Below are 24,837 nucleotides of genomic sequence, written 5' to 3'. Positions count from 1 at the left end.
CCACATGGGTCTACAGTCTAGCATATTGGACAGTACAGAAAGAATTCTTTCCTTATAGCAGAAAGTTCTATTGGACAGCACTGATTCTAAGAGTACAAAGTAAGGCAGTTGCCAGTTCATGGAGAGTCTCAAATAAATATATATTAAAGAAGTTTGTTTAAGCATTAACCTAAGTAGAGATGGTTTATAAACTACTATATTGTACAAAGTCCTTTTAGAAATAGCCTTGGGGAACTCCACCCCTGCAGCACTGATATAACCTGAATAACCTTTCCAGTATCTACATTTGAGTAAAAGACTCCTTTTGAAGACAGAATTCTGCAGCTTTAAAAAAAAAAAAAAAAAGGCCAAAACCCATTTTTATGGGCAATTGAAAACCCATCACAGGTTTTTAAGCAGGGATGTGACACCGTGACACAGATTTGGGTATTACCTCTCAGTGTGCAAGATATGTAGCAAGAAGAGACTGGGCATAACAATTCAGTAGAGGCTAATGATGACCTGATAAAGGACTGAATTCAGTCAGGCTTCTAAAGAAATACACAATTAAGAATTTCCATCAGTAAATTTATTCCAACTAAGATTCGTGTACACACACCAAGCATATTATTTCCACACAAAAACCAGCACTGTCATAAACATATTTCACACTTTGGCCATAAAACTGAAAAATATTTTAAAAACCTCTCAAGATAGTATTTCTAGTCACCAAATTCTTTAATATTTGTAATCCATGCTTGTTCAATGATAATTTTTAAAATATAATTGTATTGTTCATTATACATATTCATTATACTTATTACATATATTTAAAACATCTTTGCTGAAATTTTATGTTATTCAAAAAATAACTTTTCAGTAACTTCAAAAATCCATCCACATGTACCTCTTATCAGAGCTATTGTAAAACCAAAATTGTTTTTGTGAGTAGCAAGAGCTCAAGCCACACTATTCCTGATTACAGATATAACTTATATCCAGTTTTGTTTATAGCTCTTTTACTCCTTGTTCCTATTTTAAAATGCCAACCATCACTTCACTGATATCCCAGAGTTTTCTTGCAACAGAATCATCCAGAGCTTTGGGCAATAGTTCTTCCTCTTTACAATCTCCATAATACTTTCCTGACACACCTTCTACCTCAGGTGAAGAGGCTAAATAAATGGAAGTCTGGGCACCTTCTACTGGTGATTTGAAAAAAGCCCATGATACCAAGTTGAAAAGTGGTTTGACCAATAGTGGAATGTGTATGTGCCTCCCAAGGTTCGTCCGCACAATGCCAGGATGTAATACGTTGACAGTAACGTTTGTGCCTTCTAAGCGGTGGGCTAGTTCTCTGGTAAAGAGAATATTAGCCAGTTTGCTCCGACTATAACAAAAGCTTTTATTATAGCTTTGTTCACTGTTCAAGTCTTCAAAGTTGATGTCTCCATATTTATAAAGTTTGGAAGACACTACCACAATCCTGCTGGGAGCTGAACTTTTGAGGAGTCCAAGAAGAAGACTGGTGAGCAGGAAGTGCCCCAGATGGTTCACGCCAAACTGCATCTCAAACCCATCTTCGGTCTTCATGTAAGGGCACTGGAAGATCCCTGCATTATTAATCAAGACATCCAGCCTAGGCTCTTCCTTTAAATGTCAAAAAGAGAATGGCAGAATTATGAACACAGGCCTGTAATTGCTTTTTCTGTTCATGATAAATATGTTTTAATAAAAAAAGAAACTTGAGACTAAAAGTATTTAATTTCAGTTGTTAGCCTATAGATCAGAGAACTATGTGAAACACTAGCAATTTTGTTTTTAATTAATGGGGGAAGGGATTCCATTGAAGGATGGATGTTCCTCCCATAAATACCGAGATTCATGATCCTTCACTCAACAGCTCCTTTTTCTCATTTATTAAAATGATATGCAGAAAAATATTTATCCACAGTAATCTGCCAGTGGGAAATATAAAAACTGAATCTAAGACTTAATCTCTGGTCTTATGCTTTTATAACTTAATAATATTTAAAATACATATATTTCGATGTTTCACTAGAAAGTCAGTTATCTGATCAGTACCAAAATCTTTCTTAAAACAAATATAGTCAATTTGGGGACAAGGTAATCCTATGATTCCAGATTTCTCTCCTTAATTTCATTTGAACTAGTAAAATATCAACTTGGGAGTTATCATGGTAACACTGAGATCATATCAAAATCAGAATAAATGTACCCATGACAAAATTTTTAAAAATTCTCACAAATTACTAAAATTCTATAAAATGCTTCTGTGACATTCAACAATTGAGAGACAAATGAAAAAAAAAAAGATTTGAATGCTTAATAGGGCCTGGCCTCATGCTTTTTTTTTTTTTTTTTCACCTCTACATCCAACAACTCCATGAGCAGACCGAACGAACCTATGTGACTTGCCCAGTACGAGAGAGAGTTCTTAAGTGGCAAAAGAAAGATTAGGTCTGAAGATAAAATCGTTTGACACCAATGCCCCTTCTCTTAGTAAGCTAGCATGTCTTTCTCATTGGGATTTTCAAAACATAGCTAGAGTCAATGTGAATTAGAGAGGCCATATACAGCAGAAGACAGGTCAGCATTGCTTATTCCCAGAACTACCAGTATCACCAGCAGGGACAAAATTATGATTGCTTTATTTTCTAGTTCTATAATGGTAAATAGCTCCATGGGAATTGAATGACTTCAAGTCATTTCCTTAAAATTAAGCTAAGCAATAGAAAAGGTCAAGAATGTAAACTTAAGACTGTAAAGAACACCGCGAGTAAATCAAAGAAAGATTAAGAAAAAAAACTGAATAGGTAATATAAAAATATCAGAAACAACACAATAACTCATAAATACTAAGTCTTACAAAAATAGCAAAGGAGATAAATGGAAGGGAGATACAATCCACAAACACCTTTAACCTCTATTATGACTCTGCAATTCAGTATTTTTCTGTATATGAAAACTATCTCTTTCAAGTTTCAAGGAGCCCCCACCTTAGGAGATCTGTAAAGTCGGAATTTTGAACTCTGACTATAGCCCTCTGCATCTTTCCAGATTAAAGTCCTAAAATTTAGACTGTTCTCCTACAGAAGTCTTTTCATTCCTTAAATCATATAAGTTGGTCTTCTCTAGCCCTTTCTTGGCTCCTCACTGTCTCTTCTGATGGACAGAGGAAAAGAAATGTACAACATGTTCCAGGTGTAAAGACACGGTGATGACCCATGATTAAATTAATTTGAGGTCAAATTTCAAATTTCGCTGGCCCTTTTGCCAAATATAAGTGAAAAGAAAAATGTGTTAAATTTCACAACTGTTATCAAAGTCTACCTGTCAGAGGATTAACTATTTCTCATTCTAACCTGTCTAAGCACCTTTAGGTTTTCCAATAGTAAACTTCAAAAAGAAGGCAAAAGTTCACCCATGCGGGAAAAAAAGGAGTGTTCTTTTTCACTAATCCTTTGGAAGCGTTTCCTGAGTTAATCATTTGTGAGCCATCATTCTTTGCTGGGCTTATGTTATTTTAAGACTTTATCATTTACTATTTTTTAAATTCTAGGAGATAAACGACATAAATACCAAGAATACCAACCTGAGGGAAATCTACACTTCCATTTTTTTTTTTTCTTCTAATTAGAGCCAGACAGGAACATAAATTCTTAGAAGCAAGGACAACAATTTAGTTATCTCTTTGTGTCCTTACCTTTTAATTGGTTCTGCCTCAAGTGGCCAAAGTAGCAAAGTAGCACAGGTATCAGGAACGAGAAGCATACCCAGCCCCATCTACATTTTAATGAAGAGTAGGAAGACCTGCTTCTACTGCTTTCAAAATCTCTCATACATTAGTATTATTTCTTATTTCTTAAGCTGTGGTACATGATAATGAAATGCTAGCAATAAGAAAACAAAAAAACAACTCTCTAGATCGGCCACAGCTCCCAAATTGTGCATCAAGGTACCCTAGAGCACCACAGCAAACTCCAAGGATGTTGTGTCATATTTAAATTTTTCGAGGGAAACACAGTGATACTCTGCTCAATACCTCAAAACTACTATCTCCAGGTGGTTCACAGCTTCAGTATTATAATGTGCTGTATTTCTTTTGATGATGTCATTTCTTTGTCGAGCTGAGTTTTTTAGCAGTTGTTAGCAGCTGCTGTAATAAAAAGCAAGCACAATTCTAAAATTCTATGTCAGCAGGAAATGAGGGTGGCAGTGTCCAATCTCGTTCAAAGGTTTGGAAAGTTGGTGCAGTGGCCAACAGGTGCATACATCCCATTAGCAACTATGGTTATGTAAGAAGAAAATAAAAAATATCATTTTTTTCTTTCAGTTATATGCATCATTTTTTCAAACAGTCACTAAGTTGTTAGGACGTAAATACTTTTAGGTTTTTTGGGCCCAACTATATAATAAATGAATTGGTAGATACTTATTTTGGCCTAGGGGTATCATGAAAAAATTACTGAAAAAGTCTGGGAACCTCTGCTTTAGACTCAAGAGATTCCATTTCATATGGGCACCTGTTCTGTGCCAGCTAATTTTAAATCTCACTCTTCCGAGCACCCTCTTGCAAGTCACCTCTGCAAAAAGCCCTTCTACCTCAATCTCAGAAGGCATCCACTTCAGTGGAATATTTACCATCTACACAAAGAAATCCTCGCACCTCACTACCAGGCGGAAGTACAGAATAGGGATTAAAGCCAAGGGCTCTGGAGGCAGACCACAGACAAGTTACTTAGCCTTCCTACGCCTCAGTTTCCTCATGTTGTAAAATGGGAATAATGCTTACTTTACAGGGTTACCATGAAGATTCGATGAGAGTAATAGCCAAGGGGGCATTAATTAAATTTAAAATAATAATAATAAAAAAAAGTATCTGAAATGCTTGGCACAGCTCCTGGCATGCAGTAAACTCTCAATACATGCTAAGATTCCAGCTCCACTCTGTTTGGAAATCAGGCCTGAGTCCGGTTAAGGATGGTGCTGATGAGGTCACTGGTGGCAGCGAGCTACACTGCCTACCCCAGCAGAAAAAGAACAGAACACAAAAGAGAGAAGAGCAAAGAATACAACAGAAGAGAGAAAAAAGGATTTAAAGTCTTTGGCAAGCACCCCAACTCCACTCCTCTTCTCCCCAGGAAAAACAATTCAAGAGACCAAGTGATCTCCTCCTGGGCGGGCCTCACGTAACACGGGGAAATGTTCACAAACTGCCTTCTTGATTATTTTCCTCTTGTGCCCATTTCTCAACATCCTTAGAGGACAGATGACGGTCCTCTCAGTTCTTCCTTCTCATGCCTGAAACTCCCGGCAGCCTCAAAGTGGCCGTTTTCTTCCCTCCTGCGGTCTCAGTCACTGCCAAGGTCACACCCCCTGGGCCTCGTATAACTTCGTATAATGTATGCTATACGAAGTTATTACGAATAGATGAGGGACTTTGTTCTGCAGAAGTGCAATATGGTGGTGACAACGTGAGGCAGAATGAGCTTCTCCTGGAGGAGCAAGGCAGCCCCTAAGTGACAAGAGGGTCACTCAGGGGGACCTAGGGGTGGGGGTGGGAGCAGGCTGAAGAGGAACAGAATCAGACCTCAAGAGAGGGCTGGGGAGGACTATGAACAATGTTCTGGAATCAGGAATGAGCCCAAAGTGTCAGGGACAGCAGCCAGATTGAGGTGGGGTCCCGTGTGGGGAGCCGCGGGAAGGGCTGGAGAGGCAGGTTGGGTGTCCCTAAGCCAGGCTGAGACTAAGCTCAGAGTCCACCTGCGTCCACTGGGTGTGAGCTGTGTGGTGCACAGAGTGACAGGGGAGGAAGGGCATGGGCTGGGGGCAGGAGCAGGTGGATCCTCCAGTCTGAGGAAGGCAGGCTGGCAGGATGCAGGGAGCCGGGCTGTTCCACAGCCCCGGAGGCACCTTCCAGCCGCACAGGCTCCTCCTCCACCTCAGCGCTCCCCCTTCCCTGCTGCAATGCAGCTCAGCACTGGCTAGCAGAGTGGAGAGCCACTGCATGGAGGGCCACCTCTGTCCCTAAACATACAGTGGATGAGCTAGAAAGAGAATCCTGAGCCGTCTTGACCCAACTCAAACTCGCAGCTTATTTGGCCCATCCTCCCTCCCCCCTCCGCAGGGCCCCCTGGTCCCTGCCGGTGGGCCCGCGGGCCCACCGGCCCCTGCACAGGAGTTGCGGGGCCGCCGCCTGCCCGGAGGCCAGGCTGCCACCTGCACGCGAGGAACTCTGGGGCGCGGCCAGTCGTCCCCTGACGGTGCGCCCGGAGCATTCTGGAACTTGTAGTCTCCAGCCCGAGGGCACCTGATTGGTTGGGGGAGTTCAGCGCTGTAGGTCCAGTGCCCTCGGTGGAACCTGACGCCAGCCTAAGGATAGAGGGTGCTGGGTTTCATACCCATTGAATCCCAGAGTGATGGCGGGCTCCCCCGTGGAAGTGCCTGATGAATACTTCGAGTTTACAAATCTATTCATAGGCCTGGTTACAAATGCCACTCTTCAATGGCATTTAGTGTGTGTGTTTTGTAAGCGCTCCTGGGACTTGTAAACTCTCAGTTCAGTTTACTTTCCCCCTGCTGGAGACTGGTCCCTGCCCAACTGAAGTCTGAGGATGGACTCATTTTTCCACAGATGAGACTAAGAATTTAATACCATAAATCAGTTGTAAATAGAATGGGCCAGTGGTTCTCAAATTTTAGTGTGCATCAGAATTACCCAGAGGGCTTGGGGGGGAAATGAAACAAAACGAAAACAGAAATTTCAGGGCCCCAGTACCAGAGTTTCTAACTCGATAGCCCCAGGATGGGGCCTGAGAATTTGCACGTTTAACAAGTTCCCAAGTGATGCTGATGCTACTGAACTGGAGACCGAAAAAGTATACCATTGGTCCCTACAGAAAAAGTCATTCTCACATGATCTTATTTGACACTGACAGAGGTACAATGGGAAAAGCTTGGACTTATTGTAAACTTAAAATTCTGAACAGGCCCATTCACAAATGCCTCCCCGCCCCCTCCATGGGACTAATACATGTGACAATGGAGGGCGAAGGGCTTTGTATGCTTCAGAACTTAGTGCCATAGGGACCCATCTTCAAGCTGCGAACTTCATAGCTTTAGACCAAGCTACTCTTAAAGATGTCATTCATTCATCTACTGACATGTCCAATATGTGCCAGCTGCTGCCTATACCCTGTGAGAACCACAGAGGAAAAGGACCATTTCTGCCCTCCGGGTGCTTACTGTCTGGTACAGAGATCTTCTGTTCCCAGCTCCACCCATTCCAGATTCTTCAGGATAAAGGAAGAGGGACAATAGTTTGGAATAAATTCCCTAGATGATTTTGATAAACAATTATCTACTCCCTTGCATTTGGGAAGGATATAACATGCATCTAAGTCATAACACAAAGAGAAAAGGGGTGGATTCCAGGTGAAGGTTTCTTAGGAGTACTGAGAATGGAGCTCAGAGGTGGGAGCACTACCACCAGGGATTAGGAGACTCTAGGAAAAGGAATTACAAGAAGTGGCCCTTACTCTACCCTATCCTCAATGTGAAGCTGCCACTCAAACTCACTGAGACCCCAGCACTTGTGTTTCCTCTCTCTCTTCCTTTCTACTCATCCACATCTTGCTCATCCTTCAAAGCCCACCTTGGGTCTCTTCTTTCCTGACCACTTCCAGCCTATATAGATCTCTGCTTCCTCAACCCCATGAGTGACCCCCATTGGTACTGAGGACAAACATCCCTTTACTGTTGGCTATTGGAGTTTTCACATTTGACTTCCCCTACCAGATTGTTAAAGTTTTAAATTTCCTAAAGGATGGGATTATATCTGAGTCCTACTTGTGGTCTTCACATAGGAAAACACCTGAACAGTAGGTACTCAACATGTGTCATAACTCATAATATTTTGGACTGGCTTACATTAAATTTGGAAGCAGATCAAAAGATGTATGTCAGCTTCTCAGTTAAAGCCAGGGGTGAAATATGTATGGGCAGATTGGGTAGAGACAGCGTTGGGGGTAGACAGAACAGGAGAGAGTGTGAGAAAGAGAAGCAGAGAGAAATCCTTAGACCTGCTGTGTAACTGCTGTGTAGCGTACAAATGGAACTTAATAGAATGACTAATCTGTTACAAATGGGTCCAGAGGCCATGGAATTAAAAGCAACTCTATTTCGAAGGCTTTATAACAGACAGGAAAGAGACATATAGCTTTTGAAGTAAGATCTGAACTTGAATCTTAGTCTTACCACTTATTAGCTCCACATCCTTGGACAAGCTACTTAATCTTTTTGAATCCCAGTTTCCTCACTGATAAAAAAGGAAGGCAATAATAATAATATGATGTCACAATATCTAATTTGATAAGAAAATGAAGTAATGTGAAAATAACCAGCTTACTGTGCCTAATATATTATGGTTAATAACCAAAAAAATTTTATTGAAAACAAAATGAAAAATCACAACAAAATGACAATGAAGGGCCAGATACTACAGTTCATGTTACATCTTGAAGTGGTGGCCAAGGTGTTTTTTTTTTCTTTTCTTCATATAAACATTAACTGACCCGTCAGGTCCAAAGCTAGAGACTATAAATACATTGAGAGACAATTAACCTATCAAGTAAGCTTCCAATAACCTTTCCTAAGTGGTTCTGTCTAGAGCTCAGCTTAGAAAGTACCCTCTAGGAACAACCAGCTGATTTATTTCTGAATGAGCAATGTCAAAATTGTGATACTCATGCAGGAGGAGTGACATTCTTATCTTGTATTGGTTAAAAGGCTGGTCGTAGAAGCAACAGAATAAAGAGTTGTAGTTTTCAAGAGTGTGCTTAACTGTATTCATTCCCCCTTTGGAGACCACTATTCTAGAATGCTGATGGGTAACGATTCATTCCATCTGCCAACATCCAAAAATGAGCAATGTTTTGTGAAACTAATTTCTGAAACTGCCCCTTAAGCATACAAGCATTCAGATTCTAAACTTATCCCAAAGAGTCATCATTCTGACTTGCACAGAGGTAGGTGCAATGGCATTCAACAGCACTGACAGCTCAAAGTAGCTTGAAGGTAACTTGAGAGTTCAAAATGTTTTCAAAAAAGTCAAGAGAAAATCTCTCCAAAGGAGCTAAGTTCTGAGGTCCAATCTTCTGAAATACCTATCTAATTACCCTAGAGATCCAAAAGAAGTGGCTTTTGTAATACCAGACTGGCAGTGCTTTATTTCTCCTCCATATCCCTAAGGGCTGTATTTTTGATGGATGCCATAAGGTACATGAGCTGTGATGGTTCCGTATTTCTGTGCTCCTTCAATGTGAAACATGTGGTCATCAAAGAAAATGTGGGGCCGAATCTTCATCAAGATGGGACCTTTGGGAGCTCCAGCAAGGAAAAGAGCTTCGTCTATCTCTAGACCCCAGCGGCGAAGGGTCTTCAGCACACGGGCGCCTGCACTGGCTGCACTCCTGGCTGTAACCAGGTAGGTCCTGATAGGACAAAGTAACCGTTCATCTTTGGCATAAAACTTCTTCTGCAGTCTGCCTAAATCTTCCAGAAAGCCTTTCAAGGGACCCTGTAAAAGGAACATATGTCACAGCTGTGATCCAGTGAGCTAAAGGAAATGAAAATGGAAAAAGGAGAGGTTTCTGAGAGTTTAGGAAAGGATGTAATAGTGCATGACATGCAGTGTTATGAGGCTGAGGGAAATGCTGAAATGCCCCACATTTATGTGAACATATTTCCTGATATGCAACCATCCTTGCATTCCTGGAATAAATCTAGGCTGACCATATAATTATCATCTAAAGCCAGATATTTTAAGTGTGAAAGAATATTCTATAAATAATTAAACTAGGGCAACAGACATACACTATATCCATGGTAAACTGGGATAGATGGTCACTTTAAACAAACTCCAGTTGGTCGTCAAAAGCACCACTCTTTTAATTTGCTTTTTGTGAATTGCACATTTTAACTTTATAAAGTATACTCGTTTATCTAGTTCAATGCTTTTTGTGGCCTGAATCCAACCTTGTTTACATTTACAGTTGCTTTGTATATCTTCATACTTGCTTTCATTTTCAATCGTTCCAAACACTTTGTTTTAGTTGTATTTCTTGTATAGAGCATAGAATTGAATTTTGCTATGTGATCCAATCTAAAAGTCTTATTTTTTAAAAACAATAGTTGAGTTTTAGCCCATTTACATTTATTCATATCATAAATATGCTTGATATTGGTTCTGTCTTATGATTTTTACTGCATTTTTTTATGTGTAAAGATTTTAAAGGATTATTCACCAATGTGTGTCTTTCTTCTTACGTATATGTCTGTGTGTGGTTCTTCTGACATTTAAGTTTTGTATTATTTCCTTCTCTTGGTTAACTTTATAACGATAACCTTTTAAAGTACCCCCAATGCTCTATTTTTTTAAGATCTTGGCTTTACAATGAGAAATAATGATATTTGAGTGTTTCTTCAATGTCTCTCTAATCCTTTATTTCTTCTCCACCATCTAGTTTTAGTTACTTATTTAATTGTCCTCAGTGTTTATATTGACATTATTAAATATTTTTATATTTCCATTTATCAACTTTATATTTTATCCTATAATTGGCTATCATAACTGAAGATATCATCATACTTACTCTTCTGTAGAACTTCTTCCCCCCATATTTTTCCATTTTTCGTTAGTTATATAAATTCCGAATTGTTAGGGCACATCACATTTGCTTTCTTTTTTGTTACCCTAAGCCCTTCAGTTGTTTTAGCTTCCATTCTATGGTTAAATATATTGTGTGCCCATTTCTCCCTTTGTGTTTCCAGTCATCCACATGGTGGTTGAAATTTATCCTCCAGTACTAGTTTTCTCAAGAAAGTCCTATGGAAATAATCTCTAAGAATAGATTATATTCTCAGGTGTATATTTGTTTCCTCTGTACTTGAATAAGATTTTGACTGGATATAGAGCCCACAATTTATATTTTCTCTTTATAAGATCTTATAAGTAGTGTTCCACTGTCTTCTGCAATTCAGTGCTGCTGTTGAGAAGTTTAAGGGAAGCTTGATTCCCCACCCCACCCCGCCCACCACTTATGGTGATTGTTCCTTGTGGGCAGGCAGGCCAAAGAGTTATTTATTTTAGAAGTTGAATAATTTCACTAGGTCGTGTATCAGTGATGAACATTCTATTTTCCTATCACACAATGTGGGCTTTTAATCTTTAATATTTTAATCAATTAATGTATGCATTAAAAATCTTCTGATAATTCAGCAATGTCTTCTTGACTTATATATTTTTTAAATTTGCATTTTTTTGTATTTAACCACAACTGTCCTTCCTCCCCCAGCATAATTTCAATGTTTTTCTCTATGGATTTTTTTTTTTTACATGTTGGATTTTTTTTTTTTTACCTGTTATCTATTTCTGTCATTTTTCTCTCTAAAATCTTTTCAATTCTTCCAGTTCACAGCATTCTGCCATTTCACATTTTATCACTATCATTATCATTGCGTTTCTACTTTATGATCTTGCTTGATGAAGTTTTTCAAAGACATGGCAATTACTCACACTCTTCACCTTATGCTGTGGCAACTTTTTCTGGTGAGAGTTCTTCATTTGTAACCAGCTTTTGTTCTTTTGGTGGTGGTGGTCGTTTTCTCATAATATGTTTGCATATGTTCAATGATGGTTCTCTATTTCTTACTTGTACTAAAGTAGATTGGTTTTCCTTGGAACAGTTGGTGAGTTTCTGGGGAAGGTCAAGGGTGGTATTTGAAAACTGGCTTGTTTTCACAATTCAAAGGCTTCCTTTTTCTTTGCTGTCATTGAAACAAACTTTCCTATAAGCATGACTTGTTGCATGATCATCTGCTTAGTCCTGCTTTCTCTATGGCTCCATATATGAGAAAAAGCAAATAAACTAATTTACTAAAGGTGAGAGACATACAGATAGCTGAAAAAACTATAATCTTTTTTTTGTAATTGGCAAGAGCAGCAAAGTTGGTGTAGTGACTGTTGGCAGGAGTCATCCTGGTCACGGTTTGTCTTTGAAACACAGAGCTGCACAGCTTTCCTTGCTGGTTTTGAATAATTTCCACAGGGAAGAAATGGGAAATGCTGAGTTTATGTCACCATGTTAAAGCCAGGTATCTATTTCATCCTTTTTTACTACTATTTCTGGGAATGTTTTACAATTTATATATTTGTGCAGTAGTGCAACTAAATAATTTTAAAATAAAAATATATAAATATTAGAGAAAGTTGCTCATAAATACTTTTTTTGAGGAGCTGTTTGACATAAAACATTTGGAATCTGCCTAAGATGTAGAAGCCAGAAAGAATGTTACTCTCACTCTAATAGCAAGAAAAACCTAGACAATACAAAAAATTGTAACTTTTCTTGAGTCCTTCAGAGAGGTGAGACCACAGGACAACCAACGAGCATAAAACCTAAGGAAAAACAGGCATCTTCAAGGTCAGACAGAATGCTGGAACTAGCACACCTTCATCAGAGCACTGAAGGAAGACATACCAGACATCATACAAGCAAGAATGAAAACTTCAGGTGAATTTTAAAAATGAATTAATTAAGGCAAACATGGGCAAATGAGACATACAAACCCTGAGAACCACAGACACAGAAGTAAGTACACATTCTCTTTCTAAATTTTCTCTATGGATTTCACTGGGTGCTTATGAGAAAGACTGCAGGCAGGGTGGGGGACAGGGGAAAGCTATCCTTGGTGGTACAGGCTTGGAGGAGAGAAGCAGCTGCCACTGTGAGAAAAGACCAAAACTTCACCTGGTCCTTATACTCTAAGGAACAAAAGCCTTAAACTGCAAGTAGGTCTTTAAACACTGTGATCCCCCAGGGTATGAGTAAAGATCCATTGTTACTGGGGAAAAAGAAAAGGAAAAAATCTTCTACCCCTGGCGAGGGACAAGAAACTGTCATGGACCCAGATCATTAGATCTCCTTTCACTGTGGGAAAGGCACGATCCAGAAAAATCTTCATCCCTAAGTCCTAGGGAGACATAGCAGGCAGAGACAAATAAGCCAAAGCTGGGGAGGGGTAAGAGCATGGAGACCTTCTCTGAGGCATGGACACACAGAGAAGGCTTAAAGCTGAAAGTGGAGAAGGAAATAGAAAAAAAAAAAAAATCCCCCGGCAAACCAGTCTGCACCCTAAGAACAAAGTTTATACCTATAGAACTTGAAGCCTGTGGTGCAATGAAGATAATTATGGTAACAACAAAACCTAAAACTAGTTTAACTCCTGATTAGATCAATTTAATCCATCACAATAATTGCTAGTAGAAGAGGAGGCATGCCCATGACCAGGCAAAAATACTATTTATCAAAGTCACCCCATCTAAACATTATGTTTGGCAATCAATCAAAAATTTATGAGACTGCAGTAAAACAACAAAACAGAAAGGGCAATCCACTTTCAAAAGAAGTTAACAGAACTATAACAGAGAGAATTGAAAATAACTCTGATTAATATATTTAAAAGTTTACTTTAAAGGTGGACGACATGTTTAAGTATACTAGTAATTGTAGAAAAGAGATTAAAAAGATAAGAGAGTTGAATGGAAATGCTAGAAATAAATGTTACTGTACAGAGATAAACACTGCCTTAAATGGGTCCATCAGTAGACTCAATATAGCTCAGGAAAAAATGAGTGAACTTGAAGATAGGTCAATAGAAACTATCCAAACTGAAAATAAAAAGAAAAAAGAGTTGGGGAAAAAAGAACAGAGCATCGAAAGGCTGTGGGACACACACACTCACTCACACACACACACACACACACACACTCCATATATCCAAATTGCTGACACCAAATGAAATATAGAAAATAGTGAAGGCAGCCAGAAAAAAATAGACTCATTGCATAACAAAGAACCAAAGATAAAAATCTCAAAATATTTTTCAAAAATGAAAGAAAAATGATTCTTTTCAGGCAAATAAAAACAGAGGATTCAGTACCAGCAGATCTGTACTACATGAAATGTTAAAAGAACAACTCTGGCAGGAGAAATACAGCAACAGGGAGAAACCTGGGTCTATACAACAAAAGGAAGATCCCTGAAGATGGTTAACAAAAAAAAGATAAATATATAAGGCATAATTTTTGTGTCATCCTTATTCGTTCTAAATATATTTGATTACCAAAACCAAATATAATAGCAAGGCACTGTGAATTTATAGTATAGATATAATTAAAATATGTGACAGTAGTAGCACAAAACATGGGTGGGAGAGTTTGGGACTACACTATTGCAAGTTTCTTACACTACATGTGACGTGGTGTAATACTGTTTGACAGTAGACTGTGATTACTTGACGTTGTGTATTGTAAACCATAGGATAACGACTGGAAGAAAATTTAAATGAGCTATTAACCAATAGCGGACAGAAAATGCAATCTAAAAACACCCACAATAAATCCAGAAGTAAAAAGAAAAAAAAAAAAAAAAGGGAAAAGGAACAAAAAACAGATGGAACACAGAAAAAAATAGAAAAATAGTAGGTTTTAATCCAACCAAAGCAATGATCACATTAAATTAAAATATTCTTAAAACAGCAATTAAAACACAGGGATTGTCAGATTGCATGAAAAAGCAACACCAACTATAATATCTACCAAAAAAAAAAGTTAAATGTAAAGACAATTATAATAAAGACATAAATAGGTTAAAAGTAGAAGTATAGAAAAAAATATATTAAAAGATTACTCCAAAAGAAAAAGCTGGAGTGATTCTACAAATATCAGACAGAGGGACAAGAAACTGTCATGAGCCCAGACCAATAGATATCTCCTATCACTGGGGAAAAGGCATGATCCACAAAATTCTTCATCCTTAAGTCCCAGAAAGATGGAGCATAATAAAAATAGATTGCTTAATTATCATGAAGAAGTTATAATAATTCTAAATATGTGGGCATCCAACAATAGAGATTCAAAATAATGATGCAAAACATAAAATTGAAAGATTAGATAAATCCTCAATTATATTTGGTGACTTCAACACTGACTTCTCAATAATAGATAGAAGAAGTAGGCAGAAAATCATTGACAATATAAAAAAACCCAAGTAATATGACCTGAATTAACTTAATCTACTGGCGTTTATCAAACACTCAACAACAACAGCAGAATAAATATTCTTTTCAAGTAAACATGACACATTCACCAAGATAAATCATATTTTGAGCAAAAATCACACCCCAAGAAATTTAAAGAATTTAAGCATAACAGAGTTGAACTTCATCTCAATAACAGAAAGATATCTGGAAAAACTACAAATTTTTGATAATTAAATAACCTACTTCTAAATAATTCATGGGTCAAAGAGAAAGTCACAGAGAAATTTTTAAAAAATATTTTTAATTGACTAAAAATAATATCAGCTATGAAAATTTGTGGGATGCAACTATAGCAAGTGTTTAAGGAAAAAAGTATTCTTAAATCAATGACCTCAGCTTCCACATAAGAAGACTTAGTTCATTATAAAGATCAATAAAATTGATAAACCTCTGGCCAGAGCAACCAGGACAAAACAAAAAGAAAAAGACACAAATTACTGATGTCAGAAAAGAAAGTAGGAATACATAACTAAAGATCCTACAGACATTAAAAGCATAATAAAAATATGAAAAAAGTTTATATCCATAAATTCAATGAATTAAATAAAATGGACAAATTTCTTGAAAGACACAAACACATAAACAGAAAAGAAAGGGATGAGAAAAGAAACAACAAAAAAAGAAAAATTGCATAGTAGTTCTACAGCTATTAAAATAATTGAATTGTTACCACATGATTTTCTCAATAGATGCTAAAATGGCATTGGTCAAAATTCAACATCCACTTATTATAAAATCTCTAAAATAACTAGGAATAGAAGGTAACTCCCTAAACCTGACAAAGGGCATTTAGCAAAAATCCTAAGGATATCATACTTAAGAGTGACTGAAACTGAATGATATCTCCCTGAGATCAGGGAACAAGGCAAGGATGTCTATTCTTATCACTATTACTGAACACTGTACTGAATATACTAGCAAGGTAATAAAACAAGAAAGAAAAATAAAGAACATTTGGCATGGTAAGATAGAAATAAAACTGTCTTTATTCACAGTCAACATTATTGTCTACTTAGAATATCTCAAATAATCTACAAAAATGTTACTGGACTAACAAGGACGTTTAACAAATTTGCAAGATACAAGGTCAGTATACAAAAACCAATTGTGTTTCTGTATATTAGCAGCAAACAAATAATTCAACGTTAAGGATGTTAAGTGGTACCATAGTACAAAAAATTACGAAATGCCTAGGTATAAATCTAACAAGATATACAATATCTGAAACCTACAAAACACTAATGAAAGAAATAAAAAATGGCCTAAATAAATAGAGATATACAACATCCATAGACTGAAAGACTCAATATTGTTAAGATCTCTGTTTTCCCCAGATTTAGCCATAAATTCAATACAATGCCCCCCAAAATCCTAGCAGAGTTTTTATTTTTTGTTTTTGGTTTTTTCCCCCCAGAAATAGACAAGCTGCTTCTTAAAGCTGTATGAAATTTCAAGGGAATTGACTATCAAAAACAATTTTGGAAAATAACAAAGTTGGAGGACTTACACCACCTTTACACCACCTGATTTTACTACCTACTACAAAACTACAATAATGAAGACACAGGAATATGGGTAAAAGGATAGATACCAATATTAAAAGAACAGAAGAGAAAGTCAGCCTTTTCAACAAATAGTGCTAAAACAATTAGTAAATCTATAATCAGAAAAAATGAACAAATACCTTTCATAAGTACAATACAAACTCAAAATAGATCATAATCCTAAGTATAAAACCTAAAACTATATAAATTTGTATACAAAAATATAGGAGAAAATCTTTGCGACTATGACTCAAAGATTTCTTAGATATGACATTAAAAGAAAATTCATAAGAGAATAAATTGATAATTGGCTTCATCAAAATTATAAATTTCTGTCCAATGAGAGACATTGAAAGATACTTAAGAGAATGAAAGGACAAGCACAGACTGAGAGAAAATATTTGCAAAACACTTATCAGATAAAGGACATGTATCCAGAACATATAAAGAACTCCCAATGCTCGTTAATAGAAAACCGAACCACCTGGTAAAAATAAGCAAGAGATTTGAACAGATATTTCACCAAAGAAGATATAAGATGGTAAAAAGCACTTGATAAGATGCTTAATATCATTTGTCATTAGAGAAATGCAAATCAAAACCATAAGGAGCTGATAATACAACCACCAGAATAGCTTCAATAATTTTTTTTAAAAAAGAAACGATACCAAATGCCAGCAAGGATGCAGAGCAACAAAATCTCTCATAACAATGCTGTTAGAAATGCAAAATGTTCTAGTCACTTTGGGAAATAGTTTGATAGTGTCTTATAAAGTTAAATATATACTTACTATGTGACCTAGCTGTCCCACACCTACGTATTTACCCAGAAGAAATGAAATCTTACATTTCACAGAACCCTGTATGCAAAGGTTTAAAGCAGCTTTATTTGTAAAAGCCAAAGACTAGAAATGACTTAAATGTCCTTCAGCAGGTAAATGGATAAAGAATGTGTGGTATATCTATGTAAAGAATACTACTTGGCAATAAACAAAGATAAATCTCAAATGCATTATGCTGAATGAAAGAAGTCAGATTGCATCCTGTATAATTCCATCTATGTTACACCTGGAAAAGGCAAAACTATGGGGACAGAAATCCAATTAATGGTTGACAGGGCCTTGAGATAGGGGACTAGGATGACTAGGGGCATGAGGAAATTTTGTAATTTCATGAAACTGTTGAGTTTCTTTATTTTGGTGGTGGTTTCACAATTGTATTAGTTTGTCAAAATTCAGAACTATCCACTAAAAATGAGTAATTTTACTATATGTAAATTACACCTCAACAACTCTGATTAGTGTACACACACACACACACACACACACACACACACTCACAGACACACAGATACACACATACACACACAGGGGAACCACTAGTCCAAAGTGGTCAGATAGGTAGAGATCAAATAAGGAGACATCAGTTCCTTGTCACTGTACCACACTGGAATCTCATAAGCTGCACTGAGGGTTGTCAAATTAATCCTCTTCATCTGTCCCTTTTGCTGGTGACTTTCAAACCTCATCTATTTGAGAAAATTGGGACACTGTCATAAGCAAGCCACAACCCTCACTACCAACTAAATTTAATGTCTTGTAGGAATTTGTACCTCATAACTTCTTTCTCATCAATGGAACACAACTGGCAAAGGCTTCTGGCCTTTATGGAAAAGCTATTTTTTCTATGTAAAAAAACAGCATTTTTTTTTTTACAATGACAGAAGGACTGCATAATAAAAGCAAGCATGCTTATTAGAAATTTGTTTGGTATTCCTGCAATAAGCAGGGTTGGGCTTCACAATTTCAGTTGTTTAATGGGGGGAAAAAAGGTGATTTAAAGAGCAAAGATAGACAAGTAAGGAATATGTAAAACAAAGGTTTTTCATAGCAAAAGAAACAATCAAGAGAGTGAAGAGGTAACCTACAAAATGGGAGAAAATATTTGCAAAGCAAACATCTGATAAGGGGTTAATTTCCAAAATATATAAGGAACTCTTACAACTTAACAGCAAAACAGAAAAAAACAACAAACAAATGATTAAAAAATGAGCAAAGGACCTAAACAGACATTTCTCTAAAGAAGACATACAGATGACATACAGATGGCCAACAGGTATGTGAAAAGGTCCTCAGCATCACTAATCATCAGAGAAATTCAAATCAAAACCACAATGAGATATCTACACAACACCAGTTAGAATAGCTTTTACCAAAAAAAAAAAAAAAAGATATCAAGTGTTGATGAGGACATGGAGAATTTGGAATCCTTGTACACTGTGGGTGGGAATATAAAATGGTGCAGCCACTATGGAAAACAGGATGGAGGTTCCCCCAAAATTAAAAATAGAACTACCACATGATCCTGCAATCCTACTCCTGAATATATACATCGAAAGGAAATAAAATCATGATCTGGAAGAGATATCTACACTCCTATGTTTATGCAGCATTATTCACAACAGCCAAGATTTGGAAATAACCTGAACATCAACTGACAAAGGAAGAAAGAAAATGTGGTATGTGGGTAGAATGGAACATTATTCAGCCTTAAAAAGGAAGGAGATCTTAACATTTGTAACAACAGGAATGGACCAGGAAGATGGTATCACTGGTGTATGTATATGTTCAAACTTATCAAAATGTACAAATTAAATATGTGCAACTTTTTGTATATTAAGTATACCTCAATAAAGCTGAAAAGAAAAAGAACAAGGTAAAACAGAGAAAAAAGAACTGATAAATGCAAAATCTTAAAGAAATTTAGATTATTTACCTGAAATAAGAAAATGGTATTTTAACATTGTCTTGAAGTAATTCGTTTTTTGAAGTGTTTTTGTTTAAGTGTTCTTTTTTGGGAGAACTTCCACATTTCAATAATGGTAAAAGGCTCTGAATATACAATGGGTCCTGAATTTCAGCAAGGTAGACTGATATAAAATACAGTGAAGAATTTTCCTCTCAATAGTAAACTTTGTTAATACTGATCTACTTTATAATTCTAGATCAAGGCTTTGAAAAGAGCTATTGAGAAAGGGAATACAAATTACACACATGTACATGTAGAGTTCATATACTGCTTGCTGTACTGTGAGATGTCAAAGTAGTAAAACTTTTCAGTTTTAAATTAGTCTATTCATACTTTTATAAATGTAAGCAAAATAACAATATTTAAGTTTAACTTAAGTTCAAGAACTGAGAAAAAAAGGACAATTAAATTCCTTGGGAATATTCATAGAATAAAACTGAATAATACATCAGTTCAGATTCAGTTTGAATATTTTGATGTTTCCAATTTCCTTTGGTTAAGAACTTGAAGGATTTATTCATTTCAGGCCTTGATTTTAACAATTCAGTTCACAGATGGATTTCAAAAAACCTACACAGTTTCAGTTTGATTAGGTGTTCGTAGTTTGCACTTGCTTGAGGCTTATTATTTGATTCAGTGTTTGGCAGATTTCCTCAATAACACGACACCTGTCTTGAGTTTGAGGTCAAGGACTTAGAGATTCAACAAATGTTAACTGACCTACTACAAATGAACTTACTATTTTGAGAACCTATTATGTAGAAATGGCTTACTGGTAAACTGTGTTACCTCTCTTAATCATAATTTGGAGAAGGTGAACTCATTATCGTAGGAAGATCATAGAAGCATTTCCAAAATCATAGATAAAATAATGTTAAAGTTAAAAAAAAAGGTAGCTGCTGATGCTTCAAAGTGAGCAATTCACACGAAGAAAGGGAGAAAACTTCAAAGGTAAGACAGTGAGGAGTGGCTTGCCTAAAATCTAAGAAGCTATCACGATGAACAAAAATTAGAAATAAAGTACATCAAAACGAATTAGAGCTCAATGAACCTACCTGAGCAAGAGGCTTATTCTCAAACAGCGTTTCATGTTGACAGAATTTGTCCAGCCCGTGCTCCTTTGCAATATGTTCAGACTCATCAGAGAAGAGGACAGCATCCCCATCAAAGGCCACACGGAGCTGCGTGTCACAGAAAGTCATGTCTTTGGCTCCATCAAACATTGTTGCAGAGGCGATACCTGACAGACGATGGGGATTAATTAATACTCTTTTCAGGGACATGAGTTTTAGTTTGTACCATATATATATGTATGTATATATATACATACATATCCTCCCAGACCTTATGCTTCCTCTCTATTACCTAATGACTCAACTCTTCTTCACAACCACATATCTCAGAGCAGTTGCCTGTTCACTGCCTCTGTGCCTACAGGGATAGGAAGGTGTAAAATAGGTTGTAGGACAATCACTGAGGATGTCCACTTCCAAAAAGGTCAAAGCTTTCTAGAGGACAAACTTAAGGGCTGTCACATGTGGAAAAACTTTAGCAGAAAATCCAACAAGAAAATAAGCCACATAATCATATGTGAAAAACCCGATGTAAGTAACCATTAGTACAAACCTCTTTACTAACTAGAGGGATAAAATCAGACTAATACCTTCTTGTATTGCTTCTTGTACTTTTTCAGAATCCGCAGAAAGATACAGGTTGGTAAGATATGCCTTCAAATAACCAATGGGGCTTTTTCCACCAGTCAGACAGAAGCGGTCAATTAGTAAGCCTATTATCAGGCAAGAAAGACTTGGTTACGGCACAGACTAAAGACAAAACACTGTAAATCCAAATGAAAGTTACCTTAGAAATTGAAGTTTTAGAATTATATACATAGCACCGATATTTAAAAAATTCTCAGCTGTTTCACATAATAGTGGGCATGTTTGGTGCATTACAGTTTATGAAGTATGTTCACATAGACCATGCCAATTTACTCTGACATTCACATAGACCATGCCAAGTAACTCTCACAACAATTGTATGGCAGGTATAATTATCCTTGTTACAGAAAAGGAAACTGAGACATAAAGACTTATCTAGCCTACTGGTTACATATGATAAACTGGATGACTGCACATGATATAAAGCAGAAAACTGAGTCGAGTCAGTTATCATCTATATAGAAAGTAGGTAGGGTTGGAAGTTTCCATTTTGGTAGTAACAAAACAGTCTCACTTTTTCACTTAAGCCAACATTAGGGATAAGTGGTACAAAAGTGTACTCTAAAAATCCTTAAATGATATTAATTTAATGACCCAGATATTATTTGATGATACTGGGACTTCATAAATGATTAAAGCACCATCTCTTTTCTCACAGAACACTGAGGAGACAGGCATGTAAAAAGTTAATTGTTATATAACAGAGACCACAGCAGAGAGAGATACAAATCGCCTTCAGTACCCAGAGAAGGGAAGTAAGTAACTCTTCTGAGTGAAATGTTGTTCGTCCATGAACAAGCCTGCATGAGAAGGTTGTGCTCAATCAGTTCATCAGTAGAATTAGTAAATAACTATGATTCCTTATGCTTTCAGCCTCGGGTTCAGTGTGGTGAGGGATAGATAGACCTAAATCACCTACTAAATCAAATAAGACTACGTGTTTTAAAATATTAACTGTGGTTTATTGAGTGATTATTATATGCCACTCATCTATACTAAACCTTTTACATATGTTCTCTCTTTTCACTTCATAACATTATGAAGGCTGTGTTTTTAAAAGGCATTTTTTTAAAAAAGTATGTCTCTGTAAGATACCAGCATTATAAGTAAGATAATATGAAATATAGTTCATAGTTTGTAATATATCTTGAATTGTTATAAATTTGCCTAATTTAATACTTATTTGAACATGACATACCCAAAAGACCGGGTATGTCACTTAGACAATAGGCTAAAGGTGCACTAAATGAGAAATCAGGTAATTCCATAATAGGAAAAATAGGGACTTTCTCTTAAAGTCCCCAAAAGTCCCCAACACGCTGTGGAAATGCTGTGAAGATACATGAGCAAACCAAATTTTCCACGTAAAGGAATAAAGACAATTTTGCTGGCATGAGTACGGTTCGATGTGTGGAGAGAGAGAGCAGCTGGGGAGAATGAGATGTAAGGAGTGGAAAAGGAGAGGTGAAAACCTTTAAACCTTGAACATGGATCTGTGGTGAGCAAGAAGTTTTATCACACAGGGAATGCCTTCGGGTTGACGGCTCCTTGAAGTCAAGTTCAGAAGTGAAAAACATAAAACAGAAATATATTGCAGGACCTGGGATTAAGACTTTGAAATTCACACTTGACAAGTTAAGTCCAGAGCTTTGAGCCCAACTCTGTGCTGAAGTTAAAAATGAACATGGCCTCTCTTGTTCTGACATAAGCAAATAAACATTCCTCACACTGAAGGGGGTGTCAGTATCAAAGACACTGCATTGCTTAGGCCAGAGTTAGCAAAATAACATGGCTTCTCTCTTCCAGAGCCGCAAGCTGGTCTTCCACATGGTATTTATTTTACTTACCATAGTGATTGACGCTGTTTATAAGCCGCACTCCCACTTGGGCATGGTTATTAGTCATCAGTACAATATCAAATAAGTCCTGTTCATCAGGGTACAGATCACGGAGTCTAGCATTGACATGCTGCAGTGCCTGCAGGTCACAAACACGGATGTGTGTAAAGAAGGGCAGGCAAGGTGGGCATTGGGAGGCTAGAGACAAAGCATCTCATAAGGGTCAAATTCAAGCTCTGAAGACTCTTCACTGAGAGATTACGGCTTCTTTAAGGCAGAGCTATGCCATTCATTTCTGTACTTTTAGCCTCTAATACCATTTTATGGTATTATGGAATTATTTCTGGTGGATAGGTAGAGAAGGATCAGGCTAACCCTTTTATGCTTTGTCTCTGTATTTTTAATTTGTAAAATCTTCTTTTATTGATCATCTAATAATTATTTTTTACTGTGAAATAGATGTAATGTTTCATGAATTTGCATGTCACCATTGCACAGAGGCCGTGCTAATCCTCTCTGCATTGTTCTAATTTTAGTATATGTGCTGCCAAAAAAACCCCACTTTGTCTATTTTTCAAACACGGGTCTTTAGACTAGGTTTGTGGCTCCTCCTATGCTTCTACCATATCCCATAAGTGCTTTCTACCAACAATTCGTGGAGGTGTTATTTGTTTTTGCATGCCTATGTTATCATCGTGTAATAATTGTATAAGTTATATAGGGGATCAGAGTTATAAGTGCTGTACATTTCAGTATAAGTTCAAAGAACCTTATCTTTGCTATTAAAATCATGCCTCTAAGTGTCAAGAGCATCTTGATTTTTTTTAATATGCTCTGTTTGGGGCCAGAACAGCTAAAGTGAATTTCATCTTATTTTAATAAGGCGTTTTATTTCTACTGCTCAGGATTGTGAACTCATTGTTGCTTCTTGGCCCAAGGAAGGGAACAAAGGCTTGTGTTTCTAGTCTTGTGATGAAAGGCTCCACTTAGGGAAGCCCAACATCTCAAACCTAGGGCTGCGGACTGCAATCCCCTCCTCAACAGTCTGGAAGCTTCTGTGAAAATACAATCTGGCCTGCGTCAGCTGTTAGGGGCCAGGACGGCAAGGGTGGGCCAGGAATTCTCGGGGAAACTGGACGAGCTCCCGAGAGCCGGCCTGGGTCCTGCAGGGCCGAGGACAGCTGCAGTGTTACCTTGACGAAGCGGAACGCGGGCCCGGGGGTCAGGATGACGTTTTCGTTGTTGAGCTGATACTCCATGTACTTTTCCAGCCCCTCTTCCTCGTAGATCCTCTTGCCGTCCACCATGTTGAAGAGCGCCCGGGACGAGACGGCGATGGTGATGGCGTGCTTGGGTTTGGGCTGCAGAGAGGGGCGCCGACGGGAGGACGGTCACACGGACAGGACGGGACCGGGGACGGGGCCGAGGGCGGCCAGCCGGGCCCCGGCCTGGAGGCCTGGGATGCTGGAGCCGCCGGGGCTGGGGCGGGCTTCCCTACGCCCTGGGGACGCGGGGACTGGAAGGGGCTCGGGCTGCGGGGCGGCGGCGGGGGGCTCACCGGCCGGGGGCGCGTGCTGCTGGGGGTCTTCTCGTAGAGCGTCCTCACGGCCTGCCAGTAGGCTTCGTCGTCCTCTTCCTCCTCCCGCTGCTGCCGCTGCAGCTGCTGCTGCTCGGACAGGCAGTCGCGGTCCAGCTGCATGGAGGGGAAGAGCGCCCTGCGCTGGGCGTAGGACACCCACTCGGTGGGCGGCGTGCGCGGGG

At 37.9% G+C, this 24,837-nt stretch overlaps 1 protein-coding gene across 1 annotated transcript in view; it reads right to left on the bottom strand.

Moving 5' to 3' along the window:
* Positions 1–550: 550 nt before the first annotated feature.
* Positions 551–24,837, bottom strand: part of LOC103594779 (cytosolic 5'-nucleotidase 1B-like) — a 29,893-nt gene continuing 5,606 nt past the window's right edge. Inside the window, exons 6-12 of the mRNA XM_008578044.1 lie at positions 24,635–24,832; positions 24,270–24,437; positions 23,086–23,215; positions 21,181–21,303; positions 20,573–20,757; positions 9,310–9,580; positions 551–1,633 (exon numbers count right to left, since the gene is read on the bottom strand). Coding sequence (XP_008576266.1) covers positions 1,605–1,633; positions 9,310–9,580; positions 20,573–20,757; positions 21,181–21,303; positions 23,086–23,215; positions 24,270–24,437; positions 24,635–24,832 — 1,104 coding nt within the window. The 3' untranslated portion in view covers positions 551–1,604. The remainder of the gene's footprint in view (positions 1,634–9,309; positions 9,581–20,572; positions 20,758–21,180; positions 21,304–23,085; positions 23,216–24,269; positions 24,438–24,634; positions 24,833–24,837) is intronic.

Source organism: Galeopterus variegatus, unplaced genomic scaffold (assembly GCF_000696425.1).
Source record: "Galeopterus variegatus unplaced genomic scaffold, G_variegatus-3.0.2 Scaffold71, whole genome shotgun sequence".
Classification (NCBI taxonomy): Eukaryota; Metazoa; Chordata; class Mammalia; order Dermoptera; family Cynocephalidae; genus Galeopterus; species Galeopterus variegatus.
The sequence above is the reverse complement of the archived record's forward strand: the minus strand, read 5'-3'. Positions and strand labels throughout refer to the sequence as shown.